Source organism: Myxocyprinus asiaticus, chromosome 32 (assembly GCF_019703515.2).
Source record: "Myxocyprinus asiaticus isolate MX2 ecotype Aquarium Trade chromosome 32, UBuf_Myxa_2, whole genome shotgun sequence".
NCBI lineage: Eukaryota > Metazoa > Chordata > Actinopteri > Cypriniformes > Catostomidae > Myxocyprinus > Myxocyprinus asiaticus.
In genome coordinates this window covers 24,672,547-24,690,666 of record NC_059375.1, presented here as the reverse complement: position 1 = coordinate 24,690,666, position 18,120 = coordinate 24,672,547, and the positions used below count along the sequence as shown (strand labels likewise).

Here is an 18,120-nt window from a genome sequence, read left to right as displayed (position 1 = left end):
TCTCTCTAAATCTGAATTTCTTCACATTCCATTTCTACGTAATAATGTATTTCTTTTCCACAGTATTCTCAAAAAAAATCTGAAATAGAAATAATACATATTCTCTCATGGGAATTGATAGTTACCTTGATATTTTATATTCGTATAGTTGGCATACAGTGAAACCATAGATGTGGGAGCCAGGTAAAACCGGTTTGTCATAAAACAATTCTCATTCATATTTCTCATTATTGTTTAGGATAAAGTGATGTTACATATAACTAATTATTTTCTTACAGTACATTTATTGTACATGTATTTACTATTAATAAAAAGAAAAAACACAAATAGTTTTCTACTGTCGGAATGGTAAGTGTTAAAAGTTAGAATCACCCTAATGCCTGCTCTTGAAGGTGGATAAGATAACCATCCAATCAGAAGGTGTCGTCAAGCTTTTGACTTATAGACAACTTGCGTCCAAACAAGTGACGTTTAATTATATCAATAGCGGGAGTTGCCGGAAAACGAGTGGGGAAAAAATAAAAAATAGCTGAATTTGAATCACCGGGAAATATAATAAAAATAATAATAATAATAAAAAAAACAAGTCCCTTTGCTTATTTTAATTAGTTGCACCCACTGAACCGAACCCAGTTTGATTCATTAAAATAGAATTGGAGATATTTACCTTCAATAGCTAACTGATGATATCTTGCTATTTTTTGTTCTCCATTCAAATCTTTAACCCCAAAACAATAGTTAAAAACCTACGTGTATGGCATAATATTGATTACCACTAAACATTAATTTTTACTGGTCCTTCTTTGAAAAACAAAAACCTGGGTTCCAGTGAGGCACTTAAAATGGAAGTGAATGGGGCCAATCTGTAAACGTTAAAATACTCACTGTTTCAAAGGTATATCCACAAGACGTAAACAAAATGCGTGTTAACATGATTTTAGTGTGATAAAATCGCTATCTTGTATCCTATTCCTATTACCACAGTAAAAATGACTATTTAAAGAATGTCACAGCTCAACTAATACACAAGTTTTAACAGAGTTTTTAATGTAAGTACTTTTATAAAATTATAAGCATCACATTTCTGCCTTTAAACCCTCCAAAAATTGCCCCCATTCACTTTCTTTGTAAGTGCCTCACTGTAACTTTGATTTTTACTTTTTAAGGAAGGAACAAATGCTGTTGATTAAGCCTAAAGGAATGTTCTGCGTTCAATACAAGTTAAGCTAAATCGACAGCATTTGTAGCATAATGTTGATTACCACAAAAATGAATTTAAACTCGTCCATCTTTTTCTTAAAAAAAAAAAAAAAAAAAGAAAAGCAAAAATCGAGGTTACAGTGAGGCACTTACAGTGAAAGTGAACGTGGTAAATTTTTGGAGAGTTTAAACAGAAATGTGAAGCTTATAATTTCTGTTAAATTATATATCTTCTGTTAAAACATATATTATTTGAGTTGCAAAGTTGTTTAAATTGTCATTTTTACAGTCATTTTAGGGGTTTAGGGTTTGTTGACATTATATCGTCACGGAAACGAAGTTGTAAAATTGGCTATAACTTTACACAGAAAAGGTTTGTAAGTGATTTTATCACACTAAAATCATGTTTACACTCATATCCTTTATGTCTTGTGGTTGTACTTTAAAAAAGTGAATATTTTAACGTTAAAATATTGGCCCCCCCATTGTAAGTGCCTCACTTTTCCACATAATTACTACTAAATGTATTGTTACTACTATCAAGTAATAACTCATAATAAAATAATATTAAATCTTGTTCAATCTGTCAGAAGCTTTTTGTCATTTTGTTTAGTTTGCCTTTTTTAATGACAGTGGTACCTATAAACAAGCTACAGTAGTTGTTTTGTGCTAACATTAAATGTAGTAAATGTTATGGTAGATATTATGGTTACCATGGTAAATAGTAAAGGTTTATTTTTGAAGCCATGGTTTACTGGCTTTTATTTTGAAAGAAAAAAAAAACAAAAACGTCCTAGCATGTTGCGGCTAAGCAGCCAGTTTATACCTGTAAATACATGTACGCTACAATTTCACATATTTTAATGAAAGCACGTCAGTAAACGGTGTAGTTTCGTGGCAACTTGTAAATTAATCAACCATTAACAAATTCAACTTGCTGGGCGAGTTAATTCAGCATATGAATAGTAAGGTCTAGATCTGTCATGGATCTGCCCTTGACAAGTATGTTCATTTGATTAATCTTTTGTTAATTTGTGGTTTGTACCAATTATCAGCTGACTAGACTAAACTGCGTAAACATACCTAACCAGACACGTCAGTGCCTGAACACCACCCTTTCATGGGTATATATACTGTAACACAACGAGTCGGTGTTCGGAGAAAGGCTTTGAGCTGTCAGAAGAATTGGAAAGATGTGGGTTTTTGGTTACGGATCTTTGATTTGGAAAGTTGACTTTCCATACGAGGAGAAACGTGTTGGATTCGTCAGGGGGTTCAGTCGCAGGTTTTGGCAGGGAAGCACCGATCATCGAGGGGTTCCAGGAAAGGTATGAACTAACACAGTAATTCAATATGAATGGCTCACGAGTTTATCAAACAAAGTATATTTCAATAATATATTTTCTTTCTGTTTTAGCCTGGGCGAGTGGTGACATTAATAGAAGACCCTAAGGTAATTACTTTTGCCTATTAAATATGAGCTAGTGCTCGACGGTCGACCGATATTCTGTTTAATGATAGCATTCAGGGTTGCCAACTCTCACGCATTTGGCGTGAGACATACGCTTTCAGGCTCTGTCTCACGCTCTCACAGTAAATCTCACACAAAATAACAAGAAATCGTCACATACGTAACCTCGGTTCCCTAAGACAAAGGGAGCGAGACATTGCGTTGATTAAGGCATATAGGGAGTGCCTTCTTACACGACCTAGTTGAAACCTCTCTACAATAAGGGCAATATTCTAATATTGGCTATGGTGTTTGAGCCCCGCCTGTTTTGGCGCGAAGCTGTCCGCTATAAAAGCAGGTGCAAAACATAATTTCCTCAGCATTTCTGACTGAAAACAAGGAGCGTATTGCTTGTACCTCAAGAACTCTGACTCTTGTAGTGCAGCTAGTGTTCGCAATGTGACAATGAGACAGACATTCCTTTCGTGCATCCTGCATAGCATACAAAGAGCTGATCAGACAGTCTGAACTGGTGGGTACGCTCAACATATGCGTGTAGAACGCGCACAGGTCATAACAAATACAATGATTGTTCCTCATCTGAATTAAATGGAGGAGGGAAGAAGGCCTGAAGGTGAACTCTCTGCGCTCTGAAGGGCGTGGTTAGGACCTTAGGTACATAGCCTTTTCTGGGGTTGACAGTGGCTTTTGAAAGGCCAGGGCCAAACTCCAGACGTGAATTGATTGATAGTGCATGCAGGTCACCGACCCGTTTTACTGAGGCCAGAGCCAGCAGTAGTGTGGTCTTAACGGAGAGCATGCGCAAATCAACAGAGTCCAAAGGGTCGAAGGGTGGCCCTGCGAGAGCTTTTAGGACTAAAGTTAAGTCCCAAGTTGGGACTGTAGCCGACCGAGGTGGGTTTAATCGTGTTGCTCCATTAAGGAACTTTATGATTAAATCATGCTTGCCTATAGTGGCGCCGGCTTCATGTGCGTAATATGCAGATTTAGTCACCACACACACTTTGAGCTTTGACTGAGCGAGCCCTGCATCTAACCGCTCTTGAAGAAATATGAGAATTTCATGTATGGGGCAGCTTACTGGGTCTTTTCCATGTGAGAGACACCAATCAGTGAACACATTCCATTTTAGAGCATAGAGGCGTCTCGTGGACGGTGCTCTAGCCTGTAAAATGGTGTTCATGACTGAATGCGTCAGCTCTGGTGCGTTTAGCGCGCTCTGTTCAGGGGCCACACATGCAGGTTCCACAGCTTGGGCTGGGGATGCCAGATTGTGCCTTGTACTTGAGAGAGGAGATCCCTCCTTAGCGGTATTTCCCATGGTGAGCTGTACAGCATCTCTGTCATTTCCGGAAACCATGGCTGGTTGGGCCATTTCGGTGTAACCAATAGAATCGTTTCCTTGTCCTCTCGGACTTTGCACCGGGGGAAACACATACTTGCATTTCACCGGCCATTTGTGGACCATTGCGTCCACTCCCAGCGGGACAAATAGATCGATTTCTGCTTTGCTGAATATTTCCCAAATCCTCAATACAGTTTGAGGATGAAGTCTCCATTCGCCCGGTATCACCCATTGGTGTGACAATAGGTCCGCACCGTAATTCAGGCGGCCTGGGACATATGCCGCTCTCAGGGAGAGGAGATGACGCTCGCTCCATAGGAGGAGGTGATGCGTCAGTCTCAACAGTGGCGGTGAATGAATTCCGCCTTGGCGATTTATATATGCCACAACTGTCATGTTGTCTGAGTGAACCAGGACATGACAGTTTGCTATTTCTGACTGAAAAGCCTTTAAGGCTAGGAATACAGCTGATAGCTCTAGGCGGTTGATGTGCCACGCTTTCTTTGTGCCTGTCCAGGTGCTGAAAGTCAGGCATCCATCGCACACCATCCCCCAACCTGTGTTGGAAGCATCCGTAGTCACCACTTTCTGCCTGACAATCTGTCCCAGCACAACACCTCGCTGGTAAAAGGCAGGAGCTGTCCAAGGTGCTAAAGCAGCTATACAGCGGCGGGATATGGTGATGAAACATGCGCCCATGCTGCCAAGCATGTTGTGGCACACGGCACTTGAGCCAGCACTGAAGAGGCCACATGTGTAAGAGAACTAATGGAATGACGGCAGATGCTGTGGCCATAAACACCAATGCTTTTTGAAACGGCTTCAGTGGACGTGTTCTCCCCAGTTTGAACTGAGACACACCGTAAAATGGCCTGAACGCGCTCACTCATGAGCTGTGCGCGCCTGCTCGTGGAGTCGAGGCAGACTCCCAAAAAGAAGATTTGTTGGCTGGGGTAGAGTGTGCTCTTTGCCCAGTTCACATTGAGGCCCACGCTGTTTAGATGTTGAAGCAGTAACCTCTGATTGTGCCAGTAACAGCCAATCATCGAGGTAGTTCATGATGCCCACGGAGCTCAGTTTTAGAGGGGAGAGAACCGCATCGATGCACTTCTTGAACGTGCGAGGAGCCAGAGACAGTCTAAAAGGCAGGACTTTGAATTGATACGCTGTTCCCTCAAACGCAAATCTCCAAAACATCCTGTGATGTCGTACGATTTGGATGTGAAAGTACGCATCCTTCAGATCTATCGACGCAAACCAATCATGTGGGCATACATGCGATAAGATCCGTTTCTGAGTAATAATTATGAACGGGCGCTTTGTGAGTGCGCAATTCAGTCTCAGATCCAGGATTGGGCGAAGCCCGCCATCTTTCTTTGGGACAAGAAAATAACTGCTGTAATACCCTTTTTGGGCTTGACAATTTGGCACAACCTCTGTCGCACTTTTCACGAGGAGATTGTGTATTTCAGCTCGTAAAACTGGCCATCTGTTGATGAAACCGTGGAAGACAGAACGGCGTTGAAACAGGGTGGCCGGCATGTAAATTGGATCATATAACCATGTCTGATCGTTTTTTTTTTTGCAACCATTCTGAAATACCCGTTAAGGCTCGCCATGCATTCGCGTAATGGGATGGAGAGCAGTTTGGTTTGATTACCATATGATTTAATGCGTTGCTCACCATAGGGAAGCGGTTGAGCATAATGTGTGGGCTTTGAAGAGGAAAAGGGCTCTTTGTTGAGAATGTGTGAGCATCTCATGCATTTGCAAGGAGTGCTGTATTCTTTTTTGCATTTATTGCATTTTTCATTGCATTTATTTGAGTGCAAGACACAGAAACAACATTTTGAACAATATTGTGAACAACAATATTCCTTTCCCGACAAACAGCAATGGGGAGATGGGGAACAGTGTTTTGTGTCTCCAATCGAGCCTTCTTCTGAGCAGACCCGGAGGGAACCGCAAGCTCTGCTTTCCGCTTCAAAGGGTTGAAGGGTTCATCGGCGTGGTGTCTGCACTGATACTGCTGCTTCCGTTTGGGCCACGGCTTGCGTGGCCTCACCAGTGGCTCGGCGGCTGCAAGTGCCGGCGCTGAGGCAGCAGGTCTGGGGCTTTTAGTCGGGAGCTGGCTCGAAACAGAGCAAGGGCGAACCGGCTGTGATGTACTCCGTTTTGGAATAAAGTGTTTCAGCCTGTGATTGCTGCTGAGTCGCGAAGTATTGCTCAGCAAACTTATTCACAGAACCGCAAAAGAGGCCGGCTGGAAACACAGGAGTTAATTGCTTTTTCCTTATCACTCATTTCTGTGAGGGTCAGCCATACATGTCAATCCAGAACTACCAGGTTGCCCATGGACTTTCGTGGCATGCAGTGCTAAGTCTGTAGTGGTGCGGAGCTCTTTGAATGTCTCTGGATCGAAACCTTGCTTGTCCATTTGCTTGAGGAGCTTGGCTTGAAATACCTGGAGCACCACCATCGCGTGGAGTGCTGATCCAGCTTGTCCTGCTGCTGAGTAAGCTTTTCCAGCCAGTGCGGACGTTTGTCAACACGGCTTTGAAGGATGAATGGGGCATGATTTCCATGCCATGTTACTCACTGGGTAGTTGGGCATAATCATTCTCTTCCCCATGATCCACATTAGAGAGGATGGCGTCACTGCGCGAGCATGCTGAGAAGGGCACGCGCCAGGACTTAGACCATTCGTTATGAACTTTGGTGAAGAATGGGGCAGATTTGCGAAACGCGGCCGCTTGACAGCGTCCGGACTGCAGGAACCATTCATCAAGGTGAGATTGTGTAGGTTTCTCTGGAGGAGACCACTCGATATTGAGCACTTCAACCACATTTGAAAGGACACGAAGCATCTCCTTGTCAGTGGTGCATACATGCTCCTAGCCCTCGCTGGGGGGAGGGGCGGCAGCATCATCCACTGACCACTCACCTGATGCAGTGAGAGACATGACATCATTATTATCATCCCCAGAATTAGAACCACTGAACGAGACTAGGCTGCGTGCTCTTTCAGAGGACCGGAGCTCGTCTCACACACAACGTATCAGCAAAGACGCGTCACGTGGAGATTGAGGGGCTTGCAGGGTGTGTGTCGGCACGAGGTCCACCTCAAATTCATCCTGCTCAACCTCGTGGCCCCGCCGTGCCTTCTTGTGTGAATCCTCAGGTATCACAGAAGAGGCCGGTGGGAGGGTGTGTGAGGCTGAATCGTCCCTCAGAACGAGGGCGATTTGTGAGCAAAGCATCTTGAGACTCATGCCCTCACAGTGAGGGCAGTCTGGCTCCATGAGAGCTGACTCTGCGTGGGCGTGGCCAGACAGTAAATGCAGCTCTCATGCTGATCTGACGGCGGGATGTGTCTCTCGCACAAGGAACACTTATGGAACGACATCTTTAAAAAGACACGAACATGTAATCGGCTCTTTTACATATGTACAATATATATATATACAGGTGCATCTCAATAAATTAGAATGTCGTGGAAAAGTTCATTTATTTCAGTAATTCAACTCAAATTGTGAAACTCGTGTATTAAATAAATTCAGTGCACACAGACTGAAGTAGTTTAAGTCTTTGGTTCTTTTAATTGTGATGATTTTGGCTCACTTTTAACAAAAACCCACCAATTCACTATCTCAAAAAATTAGAATATGGTGACATGCCAATCAGCTAATCAACTCAAAACACCTGCAAAGGTTTCCTCAGCCTTCAAAATGGTCTCTCAGTTTGGTTCACTAGGCTACACAATCATGGGGAAGACTGCTGATCTGACAGGTCAATAATTGACACCCTTCACAAGGAGGGTAAGCCACAAACATTCATTGCCAAAGAAGCTGGCTGTTCACAGAGTGCTGTATCCAAGCATGTTAACAGAAAGTTGAGTGGAAGGAAAAAGTGTGGAAGAAAAAGATGCACAACCAACCGAGAGAACCGCAGCCTTATGAGGATTGTCAAGCAAAATCAATTCAAGAATTTGGGTGAACTTCACAAGGAATGGACTGAGGCTGGGGTCAAGGCATCAAGAGCCACCACACACAGACGTGTCAAGGAATTTGGCTACAGTTGTCGTATTCCTCTTGTTAAGCCACTCCTGAACCACAGACAATGTCAGAGGCGTCTTACCTGGGCTAAGGAGAAGAAGAACTGGACTGCTGCCCAGTGGTCCAAAGTCCTCTTTTCAGATGAGAGCAAGTTTTGTATTTCATTTGGAAACCAAGGTCCTAGAGTCTGGAGGAAGGGTGGAGAAGCTCATAGTCCTAGTTGCTTGAAGTCCAGTGTTAAGTTTCCACAGTCTGTGATGATTTGGGGTGCAATGTCATCTGCTGGTGTTGGTCCATTGTGTTTTTTGAAAACCAAAGTTACTGCACCTGTTTACCAAGAAATTTTGGAGCACTTCATGCTTCCTTCTGCTGACCAGCTTTTTTTAAAGATGCTGATTTCATTTTCCAGCAGGATTTGGCACCTGCCCACACTGCCAAAAGCACCAAAAGTTGGTTAAATGACCATGGTGTTGGTGTGCTTGACTGGCCAGCAAACTCACCAGACCTGAACCCCATAGAGAATCTAAGGGGTATTGTCAAGAGGAAAATGAGAAACAAGAGACCAAAAAATGCAGATGAGCTGAAGGCCACTGTCAAAGAAACCTGGGCTTCCATACCACCTCGGCAGTGCCACAAACTGATCACCTCCATGCCACGCCAAATTGAGGCAGTAATTAAAGCAAAAGGAGCCCCTACCAAGTATTGAGTACATATACAGTAAATGAACATACTTTCCAGAAGGCCAACAATTCACTAAAAATGTTTTTTTTATTGGTCTTATGATGTATTCTAATTTTTTGAGATAGTGAATTGGTGGGTTTTTGTTCAATGTGAGCCAAAATCATCACAATTAAAAGAACCAAAGACAAACTACTTCAGTCTGTGTGCATTGAATTTATTTAATACACGAGTTTCACAATTTGAGTTGAATTACTGAAATAAATGAACTTTTCCATGACATTCTAATTTATTGAGATGCACCTGTGTGTATATATATATATATATATATATATATATATATATATATATATATATATATATATACAGTGCATCTGGAAAGTATTCACAGCGCTTCACTTTTTCCACATTTTGTTATGTTACAGCCTTATTCCAAAATGGATTAAATTCATTATTTTCCTCAAAATTCTACAAACAATACCCCATAATGACAACGTGAAAGAAGTTTGTTTGAAATCTTTGCAAATTTATTAAAAATAAAAACGAAAAAAATCACATGTACATAAATATTCACAGCCTTTGCTCAATACTTTGTTGAAGCACCTTTGGCACCAATTACAGCCTTAAGTCTTTTTGAGTATGATGCTACAAGCTTGGCACACATATGTTTGGGCAGTTTCTCCCATTCTTCTTTGCAGGACCTCTCAAGCTCCATAAGGTTGGATGGGGAGCGTCGGTGCACAGCCATTTTCAGATCTCTCCAGAGATGTTCAATCGGGTTCAAGTCTGGGCTCTGGCTGGGCCACTCAAGGACATTCACAGAGTTGTCCCGGAGCCACTCCTTTGTTATCTTGGCTGTGTGCTTAGGGTCGTTGTCCTGTTGGAAGATGAACCTTCGCCCCAGTCTGAGGTCCAGAGCGCTCTGGAGCAGGTTTTCATCAAGGATGTCTCTGTACATTGCAGCATTCATATTTCCCTCGATCCTGACTAGTCTCCCAGTTCCTGCCGCTGAAAAACATCCCCACAGCATGATGATGCTGCCACCACCATGCTTCACTGTAGGGATGGTATTGGCCAGGTGATGAGCGGTGCCTGGTTTCCTCCAGACATGACGCTTGCCATTCAGGCCAAAGAGTTCAATCTTTGTTTCTCATGGTCTGAGAGTCCTTCAGGTGCCTTTTGGCAAACTCCAGGTGGGCTGTCATGTGCCTTTTACTGAGGAGTGGCTTCCGTCTGGCCACTCTACCATACAGGCCTGATTGGTGGAGTGCTGCAGAGATGGTTGTTCTTCTGGAAGGTTCTCCTCTCTCCACAGAGAAATGCTGGATCGGGTTCTTGGTCACCTCCCTGACTAAGGCCCTTCTCCCCCGATCGCTCAGTTTGACCAGGCGGCCAGCTCTAGGAAGAGTCCTGGTGGTTCCAAACTTCTTCCATTTACAGATGATGGAGGCCACTGTGCTCATTGGGACCTTTAATGCTGCAGACATTTTTCTGTAACCTTCCCCAGATCTGTGCCTCGATACAATCCTGTCTCAGAGGTCTACAGAAAATTCCTTGGACTTCATGGCTTGGTTTGTGCTCTGACATGCACTGTTAACTGTGGGACCTTATATAGACAGGTGTGTGCCTTTCCAAATCATGTCCAATCAACTGAATTTACCACAGGTGGACTCCAATCAAGTTGTAGAAACATCTCAAGGATGATCAGTGGAAACAGGATGCACCTGAGCTCAATTTTGAGTGTCATGGCAAAGGCTGTGAATACTTATGTACATGTGATTTTTTTCGTTTTTTAAACTTCTTTCACGTTGTCATTATGGGGTACTGTTTGTAGGATTTTGAGGAAAATAATGTATTTAATCCATTTTGGAATAAGCCTGTAACATAACAAAATGTGAAAAAAAGTGAAGCGCTGTGAATACTTTCCGGATGCACTGTATATATCACAAAATATACAATATACAATTGCTTTGTAAGGATACACAACACCTGCCGAGGCGCTGCGGGGAATCAGGATGCTGAAGCAGCCCATTCACCAGCAAAGCGTCAAGCGGCGAGACGTAGTGATGTTCGCCGGGGCACTGAAGGGTAGCGGAGAGTCTTCTCGTTGCTGTAAAGATTCTGCCCGCTGACTTGTTTATATCAACGGCAAAGGGTAGAGGACTTCTAGACAAGAGATGAATCACTGTCTTGAAGGAAGAAATTCTGAGGAAATGGTGTTTGCACACCTGCTTTTATAGCGGAGAGCTTCGTACCAAAACAGGTGGGGCTCAAACACCATAGCCAATATTAGAATATTGGCGTTATTGTAGAGAGGTTTCAACTAGGTCATGTAAGAAGGCACTCCCTATATGCGCTAATCAACGCAATGTCAAGTGTACTGAGTCATAAGGGAACCAGAGTTCTGGGGTACACTTCATAGGGCAGAGCATGCGAATGAATACGCATTTGATATCTCTGTGCACGGACGCCACAAAAAGAATACACTTAATATGAATTCTACAGAGAATCATCTAATTTAAATTGCTGGGAAGAAGTAGCCTAAACCCTCTCAAATTGCTACACAAGCCCCGAAATTATAAACAGCACTGGTAAGGTAAAGAGGAGACAACACCATGCATCATCAATTTTAAGGCTTTTTAAAATGCATATCATCACCCTTACTAAAACGTATCATGATTATTCTGTAGAAAGACAGTGACCGAAAAGTTATAGTTTCATATTAAATCTATAAAAACCTCATTTTTATATTATTTTATTTTAAGTACTTAATGTACATGTCTTTAGGCTATTAGTTTTTTCCATAGCAAATACTAGTTTAATTTTTTAGAAAGACTAGTTACATTGACCTAACTATCATGATGAGGAGCCATCCATTGTGGTTATGGCCCTATTATTAGGCTACCAATGACAATTAAACAGTGGAAGAAATATGATAGGCTAAACATTCATAAGGGCAAGTACAAATTGTAGAATGAAGGGGTTTAAAATCTGGACCTCCATGAATTTTAGACAAAGTTTTCCAACTGTTCAACAAACTGTCCCTGTTTACCTTTAGATATTTCAAGATATGACTTACTATAAATTATTAAGAGCCTGATGAAAGGAAAACAATATTTTAAAGGACACAAAAATTTTTATTGGAAGCACTCCCAGCTCATTAAATTAAAGTGGCCCACTCATACTGTAGGTATAACATCAGAATATTATAACTAGCCCTATAAAAATAAGGTCTTATTTAAATTCATTTAATTTGATTTCCCATAGCATTTTGTAAACAAAAGTAAAACAATTGTAAAATTCAAAAAGTTCCAGATTTCCAATGTAAACATGAAATGCAGTTTAGTAATTCTTTTAATTAGTAATTAATTGCAATTATGTAACCAACCAAGGCTTGGTACCTCAGCCATCACTGAAGATCATTTTTGGACCCAAGAAAAACCCTGGTTGTGCAATAGTGTATGGGTTTTTTGAAACTGTGAATGGTAGGCAAATTGGTGAGCCCAAAAAAAAATAAACATTTATTTGCCTTGTAGGGTTGGATGAGGTCTTGTTTTGGTTTTAGAAATCAAATATAGAAGGCCTACTAGTATCAAGTATGCACACTATATGTCCTGGGACACATTAAGATGCCACGGGCACAGGGCCCCCTGAGCTTGAACGATTTGCCTGTTCATTAATGCGGCCCTGGCCATGACATCAAAATCTCCCTCCAGCCTGGTATCCAAAGTTGGCAACTCTAAATGAGATGTACACACATTTCCAATTTCCTTTTGAAATTATACAATTTTATATAATATTTAACTAATTATTTCAGAATTCAAAGTAAATGTTGTGTAGAATATAGGCCTACTTTTTATTAATTAGAAATACACAATAATTTTTTTGCACAGTAATTTTTCAGGTTACCTCTTAAATATTTAAAAATAGATGTGCACTTTGAATTTCAGATTTATACTAATTAGTTAAGCATGAAATATTGCCCAAAAAATGTCCCTGTGAAATGCCTTGACGAGCGCAGTTCGATTTAAGTGGGGGCGGGACATGTTGAACAAATCGTCCCATTTTTAAAATGGCCAAAAGGCTTTAGTTCACAGTGAAACTAACCCTAACGACTATATGCAACTTTCCACCATGTTGCTCATGTCAGAGCTGCTTACTTGAGAAGCAATCTCAATACCGGCCAGCTTTTCAAAAACTTGAGAACTGAACAATGATCTTACTGACAACATTAATCGATAACCAGCCCGCAAACACACAAGCACATCGCGGTCTTTCCTGCAAATGCAGGAACTGAGTTTAGACTTCGCTCCAAGATTATACGTGGTTCTAAAATGTCTTGGCGCAGTGACCTATTTCTCAGGAAAATAGCAAATTGCGTTTTGCGCCACTTCATTAACATAAAATCCAGCAACAGTTTGCGCACATACACCCACAGATAGAGCAAACACTCCCACCCACGCCCTCTTGCACTTTACGCTGGCACGAAAATTGACCTTAGAATTAGCGCGCTCACTAAAATTGGATAAGACGTAGCGTATGATTGTTGAGTGTAGCGCTGCGCCTAGCACTATCACGAAAATAGAGCTCAGTATATTCATGTTTTTAATCATAATACACTAAGCATAAAGAAAAAAGAGCAGTTACTCGAGCTGTACATCCCCAAAAACTTCCAACTGCACAAAAAAAATATGAATAAACTCCTGTAAATTTCCTTGAGTCTAGCTCTCACTTTGGCACGTCCTATTCAGAAGTGATCATCACTATTTCCTTCAAAGACAAGTACCCCCCACTGTGGGAGCTTAAGATAGATGAAAGGCAATAATGGTCTGTCAGAACTCACTTTTTAAGTGATGCTTATTGGAAATTATTTTTGGAACAACCCTTAAGCATGGATTGTGCTCCTTTTCGAAGTGTCCTGCAAAGGCATGATCAGCGCCAGTTAGAACAGCCAGATGCGCCGAACATTTTTAGGGGAAAGGTGCATTCTCGTTTAGACGTACACTAGCATATAGTTGACCTTAAAGCTAATAGATATGAACTAAAAGCAGCAAAACTTCGATTTTGATTTCACTGGGTTTTTAAAATGTAAACAAGCCAGAACCCAGAGATTATTTTATGTTGTGATAAGCAGTTTTTTACAATTAACATTTTATTTACATACATTTTCATGGACATTTGCATTTATACATTTACAAGATACTTTTATCCAAAGTATTCTTTCTACTCATTTGCATTCCACTTGCCTGCAGGGTTGTGTATGGGGTGTTGCTTATAAATTGCCATTAGGCCGAGAAAAGGAGGTGAAAGAGTATCTAGACTACAGAGAGAAAGGTGGGTATGGCGTGATCACCGTTACATTTTATCCCAAAGAAGAAGAACATAAACCAATGCAGGACACGTTGCTCTACATTGGATCCTGCGGCAACCCAAATTACCTTGGCCCAGCGCCTTTGGAGACAATTGCTCAACAGATTGTCAAGTCTGTAGGCCCCAGTGGCAAGAATACAGATTACCTGTTTGAGCTCGCTGATGCCCTCCGACAACTAGTACCTGAAGACTTCGATGATCATCTGTTCTCTCTGGAACGGCTTGTGAAGGAGCTGCAAGAGGAGGAGTTGGAGTTAAAGTGATCTGCTCGTCTGTCTTCAAAAGAACTCAGGAATTTAGTCCTTTTATCCACTATGATGGCTTATGCACACTAACAATTTACCGGTACTTGAAAGAGTGTTAGATACTGTAAGCAGTTGTTCTGTTAAGGTAGTTTAAAATGTCGTCTTTACCGTTCTAAACCAGGCTGATTTTATGATCATGTGTTAAACATGAATCCAATCAGGAACTGAATGGACTACAGTATGTTGCATATTGTGATTTAGTCAAGTTTGTCATACCTTTACATACATGAAAATGTAAATGAATGGACAGTTCATAATTGGAGGGAGGTTTATTTTACTCAGGATACTTGCAACTTAAATGCCAGAAAGCCATTTTTTTCTTTAAATTACATGTTTCCTCACACACTTCACCCATAATTAAGCCATTGATATGAACAGGTAGTGAATCTTATAATACATTGTTTTTAATTTCTTTACATTTGGGGTGAAATACGAGCAGGAAATGTTCTTGATTTCATGAGATTCACCCAAGCATAGCTTTGATTTAGTCACTTAATGAAATAAGGATACTTAATGGTCACTGGTCAGTCTGTTGTCGATACTGTAGATCACCACTTCTATGTTCCAACATGTAACTTAAAAGTTAATGTATGCATATCATGAAAATAGTAATAATAATAATAATAATGACTTTGGTTTATTTATTATAAGACCCAGATGAAAGATGGCAACAGAGAGGCCATTTTGATTAATTAAAAACAATGTTTATTGGCCTTTTGATTAAAACAAAGCAAACATCTAAAAAAAAATAAAAATAAAATAAAATCATTTAAAATCACTGCAGTTTTGGCACTAAGCTAAAGGATGGTTCTGTTATGTACACTGCAAAATGTAGAACAGAACTAACCAGGGTATAACCTGAAGACCTTTCTGGTGGTGTGTATGATTCAGAGGACAGTCTAATATAGTTCTGTGGCTGGAGTAAAGGGTGACAGAAAAAAAATGTGTGTGATGGAGGATTCTGTGAGATTACTCAGTTGCATGCCAATAAGAAACAGCTCGAAACATCGTAGACTACAAACATGCTCACTCACACCAACATGCATATGTATCTCATTGCCCTCCATGACAAGACAGACACTTGTACGAGACCACTCACACCAACTGGCCTCAAATTTAATCAGATCAGGCTGTTATCCCTAGCAGAACTGTCAGTCGTTTATGCACAGATAAATGCATATGTACAGTGCATAAATACATACATACAAACATATACATATATAAATACACAAACACATAGGACACACAACAAAACCCTGTTATGATGGCATGTGAGCAGAGTGCTATGGAACAATACATGGCTGTGTCTCACTAGACCACAAACTGCTACCTTCAAACACATATCACAATGGTAAATAATAAAGGCTCAGTCAAAATATATTCTTGTATGAGGTTCCTGATGCGTCTAGCTTTGACCAACCATCGCAACACTTAATTTTTTTGCATGCCGCATCAGATTGTCATGAAGATTTTAATATACTGTACAAATTTAGGAACAAAAGATCCTAGCAGGCCAATGAGGTTTTTTCGTTTCATCAAATTTGGTGTCTGAACATTCCTTGAAGATATTTGAAATGTTTGGGAGGTGGAAAATTTTACAATTCTTTATCAAATGGATTGAGTTTTTTGGCTTTAGGGGAGCCAATTTTCAGAAGCTCAGTTCAGAGAGCATGATGGGGGAAGAGAGGCTTGAGTCTTGGAAATGGGGGGGGGGGGGGGGGGGGGGTGGGGCATTCAGTCCTTCATCACACAGTCCATGTCAACACACAGGATTAAAGATAAGAAAAAAAAATTCTATCTGTACAATAATATTACAGACTGCAGGCCATACATCCCTGCACTGGTAAACCTTAAATATTAAGTATAATTCAAATGCAAAAATATGGGCTAGATATATACATACAAACAGTACATACAGAGTACATTTATAGGTCATTAATCACTCATCCCACGTCTCTGTACTCCAAACGATTCCTACATATTCCTCCTCCTCTCATCTCCTCATGTGCTCCTGGTTTACTGGGCTCTTGGGTCTGAGTTCGAGAGTCTCTGCTGTAGATGCTGTTGCCTGAGCTGAACAGAGCATATTTGTTCCTCTTGTCCTCCCATGACATCCTCATGAATGCATTACATTTTATTCGCTTGATTATAAAATAAAATAAAAAAAAATGAACAAACTAAAACCTGCAGCAACATTGTCACAACCTGAAAATAAACACAGATTAAACATCCATCAGATCACAGTAAAATAATTTAAAGAACATTAGGCAGATTTTCCAGATAAAACAGCTTTCATTGTCAAGTTACTACTGTAATGCAACAAAACATTAAATATGTCTAAAAAATTAGACAGCCAACCTAAACAGCATTTGTTGGGCACCCAAGATGTGTTGACCGATACATTTCCATGACCTTTCCAGTAGCTTGATAAGGATTTTTAAAAATAAATATGTGACGAGGAGGAGGGCGGGGCACGGCTGTGAGGATACACGCCCAGCCCTGAATCGGGCTAATCAGCCAGGAGGGGGATAAAGACGAGCCGGAGGCGCAAGTTCAGGGGAGAGAGAGAGTGCCACATGCGGCCACTGTGCGTGTGTGTTTACATTGATTTAAGTTCATTTATGTTATTAAAAGTTATGTTTACTGTTCAGCCGGTTCCTGCCTCCTACTTGCCCATCTTACCCAGTTACAAAATAAAATTCAGAAAGTTATGCTAATTAATCATTCAGTAGGGGTGGGTAAAAATATTGATTTTCCGATGCATCACAATCTTCATTTGAATGATTTCGATACGATTCTTAAATTCCAAAATCATGTAATGCGTGTCCAAAGATGAGATCCATACATTTGTCATTGAATAAGATCTATTCTAATACTCTGTGATCTACAGTCAGTTGTTGAAAAACAAAAAAAATAAACATTTAATTCTAATCATGCATGGCATAGCTGAGATTCAAGCCATTCGAGTCCTCTCTCGTTAACATGGTAACGTTTTTTTTAGCATGTGTTCAACAAATCAATATAAATACCTGTGAATGGTACACACTATGCAATTAAACAAACAAACAAAAAAATAGTAGTAAACAAAAAAAATATATAAAATATAATATCTTTATTTCTCTGTATGGAAAAACATGGATTTGCTCATTTTTAAAAAGCCAACATGTGACCAAAATGATGAAAAACTAAAATATAATTAGTAAAATTAATATTTTCATAATGTACCTAGTTAGAAGGTCCCTTGTGTAATAAATAGCATTAATGGGGAGAATGTTTTTTTCATATGTATGCAAAAGGGACATTAGATCTGAAATATACTCATCTGAATCTATATAGAACCCCATAGAAAGCGAAATCGAAAGCTTGTGAATCGGAATCGAAAAATCTTTATCAATACCCAGCCCTATCATTCAGGCCAATGTGCAAACCAGATTGACTGATTTATAGAAAATGACAAACTCAAAAGAACAATTAGCTCACAAATTTGACATCACTACTGCTTATTCAACACAAAACAATATCAAGCCAATTAAATATTTTAGAGCACAGCATAACTACAAAATTTCATATTCATAATTGAAATTTCCATGACTTAAGATTTAAGAAAGGTAATTACTGAGTAATACTAATGAACTAAATGTAACTGATGTGTAATTATTTTGTAGGCCTGCTTGTATAACTAATGTAATTAATAAT

At 40.4% G+C, this 18,120-nt stretch overlaps 2 protein-coding genes across 7 annotated transcripts in view; one reads left to right on the top strand and one right to left on the bottom strand.

Annotated features, from left to right (window-relative positions):
- Window positions 1-1,982: 1,982 nt before the first annotated feature.
- LOC127422765 (putative glutathione-specific gamma-glutamylcyclotransferase 2) lies at window positions 1,983-15,539 on the top strand. The gene is made up of 3 exons (XM_051666502.1): window positions 1,983-2,528; window positions 2,618-2,653; window positions 14,002-15,539. Exons 1-3 carry the CDS (start codon window positions 2,394-2,396, stop codon window positions 14,380-14,382), a joined length of 552 nt encoding a protein of 183 aa, XP_051522462.1. The 5' UTR covers window positions 1,983-2,393; the 3' UTR covers window positions 14,383-15,539.
- Window positions 15,107-18,120, bottom strand: part of LOC127422761 (proteasome activator complex subunit 4B-like) — a 55,328-nt gene continuing 52,314 nt past the window's right edge. For all 6 annotated transcript variants that reach the window (XM_051666487.1, XM_051666490.1, XM_051666488.1 and 3 more), the window contains one exon: window positions 15,107-16,629. The gene's annotated coding sequence lies outside the window, so the exon portion shown is untranslated. The remainder of the gene's footprint in view (window positions 16,630-18,120) is intronic.

Coding starts and splice junctions, on each gene's coding strand:
- LOC127422765 (XM_051666502.1), top strand. CDS start 2,394: ATGTGGGTTTTTGGTTACGGATCTTTGATTTGGAAAGTTGACTTTCCA. Junction 2,529..2,617: donor ATCGAGGGGTTCCAGGAAAG/GTATGAACTAAC, acceptor TTTCTGTTTTAG/CCTGGGCGAGTGGTGACATT. Junction 2,654..14,001: donor CATTAATAGAAGACCCTAAG/GTAATTACTTTT, acceptor ACTTGCCTGCAG/GGTTGTGTATGGGGTGTTGC.